Source organism: Parus major, chromosome Z (genome assembly GCF_001522545.3).
Source record: "Parus major isolate Abel chromosome Z, Parus_major1.1, whole genome shotgun sequence".
NCBI lineage: Eukaryota > Metazoa > Chordata > Aves > Passeriformes > Paridae > Parus > Parus major.
This window is the reverse complement of record NC_031799.1, coordinates 16072866-16078865: the sequence shown is the minus strand read 5'-3', so window position 1 is coordinate 16078865 and position 6000 is coordinate 16072866. Positions and strand designations below refer to the sequence as shown.

At 35.2% G+C, this 6000-nt stretch overlaps 1 protein-coding gene across 3 annotated transcripts in view; it reads left to right on the top strand.

Annotated features, from left to right (window-relative positions):
- ARL15 (ADP ribosylation factor like GTPase 15) overlaps positions 1–6000 on the top strand; it is a 218233-nt gene that overhangs the window by 82926 nt on the left and 129307 nt on the right. For all 3 annotated transcript variants that reach the window (XM_015652835.2, XM_015652836.1, XM_033520245.1), the window contains exon 6: positions 3151–3359. In XM_015652835.2, the coding sequence (XP_015508321.1) occupies positions 3151–3359 (209 nt within the window). The remainder of the gene's footprint in view (positions 1–3150; positions 3360–6000) is intronic.

Here is a 6000-nt window from a genome sequence, read left to right as displayed (position 1 = left end):
TCTCTCTTTCTCTCTCTCTTTCTCTCTTTCTCTCTCTTTCTCTCTCTCTCTCTCTCTCTCTCTCTCTCTTTCCTTCTTTCATCTTAGTTTAGGCATTTTTTTGTTTGAAGAAGCAGGCATATGGTTCAAAGCTGTTATAACAGGCTGACAAACCTAAGTGCTTATTCTGTGTTACTACTGTTTGCTGGAATGTTTTGGGTACTAGTTAAGTTAAATTAAGCTAAATTAAGAATTTTATCAGTCTTCTGAAAGCCTAAGGATGTTTAATGGTTGCACATTACATTTTGGATTTCTGAAGACCTCAGACTTTGAATCTTCCTGTCTTTGAAACCTTTGCAATAGATAAAAAATAAATTAATAGTTTTGCTGAACTGCACCTAAAACTGCTTGTTTTCCAAGGCTATATTTGTCATGCCACAAAGTGTGAATGGCTGAAACACTATTCATAGGCTAGTGTTTTCTGCCCAGGATGACTCCAGGATAACTCCAGTCCACTACTCTGAGGCAAGAAGCTGACAGCAGATTCTATTCCCTGAATATGAAGAGTTAAGGCGAAAGAATATCAGGTTATTTGTCTTGCAGAAATTGTGACTTCCAGCTGCTGATAGCTTATTGATGCCAAGAATTATTTTTCAAGTGCATTTGCCAGAAAAATGGTTTGAAATGGCACCCTAAGGTACATGCTCTATCAGTCTTTTTTCCTTGTCTGCTTTGTGCAAATTATTTTTGTTCTTAAACCTCAGGTGATAGCCTCAGAATTGAAGTGTAAGCAATTTCAAGGCATGTCATTAGCATAATGGAAGATCCCAAAGAAAATACCAAGTTTCATGGGACACTGTTTAAGTTGGTTCTTTTGACTATGCCATGGTGACTGACCAGGGTGGGAGAGAAAAGGACTGCTTTACTTTGGTGGTGACTCTTTTGGGACAGCTGACATGGAGGAACAAAGTTGAGCTGCTAAAGAGCCTGAACCAAAAAGACCAGACCATAAGGTCAGCAAATCAGCATTCTCCTTTTCTGGCTTCAATGTCCCATGTAGGGATCCATGAGCTGCTTTCTTCCAAGTGCCTAGATACAAGAGGTCAAATGTTCTGCAGTTCACCACAGTTTTTCTTTTTTGAGTGAGTATGATTACAAAGATAAGACTCAGATTCTACCAGTGACATGTGATTGAAAAGTAGCTGACTGATGCTTAGAGCAAGTAAGGCAGATGTTATGTTGCTAGGAAAAAAAAATACGTTCAAAGAACTGATCATGTTCTTGGTCTTTAAGTTCATCAAAAATGATTCTGTACTAGTTTTTAAAGTAATGTGATACTTCAGATGCCTGTGACACTGCTGTGTGTGGCTATGTAAATAGTGTCCCTCTGGCAGCTTGCTCTACTTGGTTCTGAAGTAGACAGCTGTTCAGAAAGACTGGGGCACCTAACATGCTACAAAATTCTTTACAAGTACAGTTGACAGATATTTGTGTGCTACAAAAACATAGAATTATCTTTCAGTCCTCTTCTGTATATGTAATGCCAATCTTCAGATCTTGATGATAAAATAATAAAACATCAGTCCTGTTTGCGCATTGTTATTTTGGGTCTGGTTAAATTAACAGAGAGATTAAGTAAGGTCTTGACTAGGTCCAGTGACCATTTACCTTTAAGTAGTCAACTCCGTAGGTCTCTTGTAGAAAAAAAAAATATTAGACATGACTTAAGTATTCTCTGTAGGAAAAAGTGTGTGTATTTGTGTGTTGACAGCTTGTGCTGGGTGCAGATACAAAAACAAAGTGTTCAGGGTTCCAGTGTGACTAATAAAAAGACAAGACCAACTAACTCCATTAGATGAGATTTGAATTCGCTTGAGTTGCATACCTAAATTTGATGGAGCAAATGTTTATTTTTTCCCTTCACCTTTGTTTAGTGACTTTTTTCTTGTTGCACAATGTATAAATTAATGTTTTAAGTATTGTATCAATGTTATGGTCATGATGTTGCATTAAATCTCATTATGTTGCTCAGAAATTTTGTGTCATTTTGTTTCACTGAAAAGTAGGATTTTGTTTTCAGCTCTTAGTTCTTGTGTTTGTATGGAAGTTCACTTCTCCCTGTTTCAAGATGAGAAATGTGTCTATAAAAGGTACCTTCCGCACATTTCTGCAAGTCACTGTCTGGCAGACATGTCAAGTTTTCTACTAGACTATTGCTGCTGCTGTTCACTGTTTAGTGTTTGTCCCCATGAGTGTAGTGCCAGATCCAGACATACAAAGAATAGCCCATATCCAAATCATAGTTTAGATAGTTTGACAGCTGTCAAATACAATTTTTTTTTTCCTACCTCATTGCTACAACATATGCTGCTCTCCAGGGGAGACAAAAGCTTTCTGTTGATAACCTTAGTGCTTGGCTTCTGTTGAGATGGCTGAGTGCTGCTCAACTGTGTCCTAAAAATTACTGTGGCATATAAGCCTATACAGTCACTCATGTGTCTGCTGTTGGGCTCTTCCAGAATCCTTAGTGTGGTTGACAGAGCAAAAGTAGTTGAACTGAATGCCTTTGCAGCATGTTGTCACCATAGCTCCTCATTCACTGTTCAACTCACTATTGTATCATCATTCTCCTCATTAAGTATCTAATTACTTTAATAGGCTTTCCTGACACCTTTTTTCCCCAATTATGAAGTGGTTGCCTGATGGTTTGGAGATGAACTAGAGGACCTTATCAGAAATGAGCAACTGCCATGACAGAAGCTGCAGGTTATGACAAGGAGCTGCAGGGGAAAGTGAAAAAGAATAGGTAAAGATTTAGGTATTAGTGCTCAGATATTCCAGTGAGAAGATAGAGGATTAGGCTGTGTGATACTGTAAGCATGGTAGTAATGCCAGTACTCATTAACAGAGCACAAACTTTAATGGAAGAAAGCTGCATTAAGTCAACTTCCTTCCTTATTTAAACAATGTTTATTTGACACTGGTGTGTATGTGTATGTTGGATTTTTATTGCCTTTTTTTTTTTTCCTTTTTATTCTTTTAATGATGGTTAAGAGATAAAATTTAGTTAATTGTTTTGATAATTTTATGTAGATGGTTTATTTTTGCTTAGACGTGTTACATTTGTTAAACTATTCTTGTTTTAATTAGTTCTTATTATTGTCTTGAAAGGAGCTGACAATATCAGGAAATACTGGAGTCGTTACTACCAAGGATCCCAAGGGGTAATATTTGTACTAGACAGCGCCTCCTCTGAAGATGATCTAGAAACTGCTAGGAACGAGCTACATTCTGCTCTCCAGCACCCACAGTTATGTACTTTGCCATTTTTAATATTGGCCAATCACCAAGACAAGCCAGCAGCTCGCTCAGTACAAGAGGTATGTTAATGTGGCAGCTTCTTGCCTGTTTGTATTTACTATCTGCACACTGCTGATCTACTGTCACTTATTACCCTGACATCCTGGTTAAGGACTGGCCTCAGTTTCTACTTTACTGTAAGTACGCAGACCAGGAGCAGTCCCAATCCCTAACAACTTAGTCCACTGTACTCTATACAGGCTTAGCTCTTCTGGAAAACAGACAAGTAATACTTGGATACAAACAGATCTTCTGCTTTCACCGTATTTTGCTTAAGGGAGAAAAGATGTTTTTAAAACTACTCTTATGAAAAGCTGCTGGGACAGTGATTTTTTTTTTGTTTAGCTTGAGTTTTTATTTGCTCTTAGTTTTAATTTTGCACTGTTCCATTACTCCATTCTTTTCAACTGCTTAAAGCACTGCATTGTAGCCATAGGTTGTCTTTTTTATGTAAAAGCTTTTTTTCTAAACTGCTGTGTACTGATGTGAGGTCAGAATTGCAATTCCTGTTCTGAAGTCCTTGACTGGTTCTGATCTTCCTGTTCCAAGGAGTAATGTTTTTGTCTATAATTTATCTATCACACAGTAAATTATGTAATTGTTCTGTTCAGTGTACCTTCTGCCCTTCAATTTCTGAGAAATTTGTCTTGTCTACATTCCTATCATGTCAAATACATTTGAGGAAATGCTGAAAATTACTTATGAAATTGTAAGAAGAAGTTAAAATCTGATTGTGTCATTCTGTTCATAAATGTCATTTAAAGGACTCCTCCTCTTAAAGATTATATGTGAAATCTGTTTGTTCCGTGAATGCAGCAGAGTGAAAACTGTTCAGCACCTTACTGTATTGCTGCTTTGTATTTAAACTGATTCTTTCTTCGATTTTCTTTTTCTGAAATATGAGGTTTTAGACTTTCATCTCAGAACAAACTGATCGGTAGAACTGCTCTTAGTACGGTATAGTTGGAACATACAGCCTTTACTTCTTTATTGCTACTTATGTCTCCTGAGTCAAAAGAAATTAAGTTTATTATATGTAAGGAAGTGGGATAAATGTGGCTGGAGCATAACAGTGTTTTTAGGAAGAGATTGTGACAGCTATGTAAACTACACTGTAAAGTATTCTTTAAAATTGTTGATCCTTTTCTCTGAAAACTCATTCTTAGGAAAAAGGAAAAAAAAATGGAATTTGTATTTAATATACCAAGTTACATAAAAAAGTAAACGAAAATTATGCAGGAATAGAAGCTTCAAGTTCTAGATCTTGTTCATATATAAAAAAAAAAAACAAACCAGACTTAGAAATAATGAATATTTGAAGGAAATGTAATATGGATTTTGATGTGTAAGTTTAATAATTTGGTCTGGTTTATTATACAGCATAAAAACAAAGCACGCAGTCCTAAACTTCACACTTAAAAAATTACAGTACCCTGGGACAAAACTGATTTGATTTTATCATCCAAATGTAGTCTTTGTGCCTTGGCTTTAACTCTTTCATGGGGCAATTCACAGATCAGAGAAATTTCATAATCACATTTTTCATCAATAGAAGGGTTGTTTCTTACATGATTTAAGTATTTCTTATTTTACTATATTTTTCATTTTTAAAGTTGTCAAATTTGGTTCAATATTAAATGAAGTTTTTGATAGCTGATAGAATTTTCGAAATGTTCTTTGTTCAGTTTCATATTAATAATGAATGCAATGCCAGTTGGTTTGCTTTACAGCAAATTATACTTGTAACTCTCTCATTTTGCAGCTGAGCCCATGTGGATAGACTTTTGGGCCTGAACTGCATTTTTTGTGTATTTAGAGTTAGCATTTCTTTTCTTTTATTGGCAGTACCCTTGTTTTCACCTCATTCTTCATTACCAGTTGCTTGAAATCTCAGTAGGGTAGTAGATCTCTATATGCTTACAATAGCATTTAAATGGGTTTATATTGTGTGCTTTCAAAAAAAAAATCTTAGAGTTTATTATTGTAACAAGACAAGTCTTGATTGCTAATGTGTGTATGAGATGCAGAATACAAAAGTTTTATTAAATATGCACAGCACGTGCATATTTTCAGGAAAGAAACCCACACTATATCAAGAGCTCAGTGAATTTTGAAGTTTTTTAATTAAGAGTAGTGGAAAGCAAATTAAAGAAAAAAGAAAATAAAAGGAAAAGATAAAAAAAAAAGAGAGAGAAAAGAATGTCATGAAGTTGTTACGTTGTCCCTGAAGAAACTGATTATCTGTGTTTGCTGTATATGCAAAATAGAAGCCTTCTTTGGTCATTTTTACCAGCGTTGAAATGGTAATTTCTTGCTTTCCTAAAGGCTTTGCTGTGCTATTGTCCTCATTATTGAGATGTGGAATAGGAACAAAATGATGAATCGTAAGACCATTGCTTATATAAAACCAACATATTAAAATATGTAACAAATGTATTATGTTGAGCATTGAGAATCTTATTAGACAGTTTTGCAGAACTAAGTCCATTAATTATAGGTATTTTCTTAATTTTTTCATGTGTCAGAAGACAGATTAATCACAGTTGAAATTTAAAAATTTGTATGCATTCTTTTAGGCAACAAATTGCTTTTCTTTAATGGATATGAAAGGACTCCTTGGAGTATAATTAAGGAAAATGTCTGAGTTGAGTGGTGCATAAT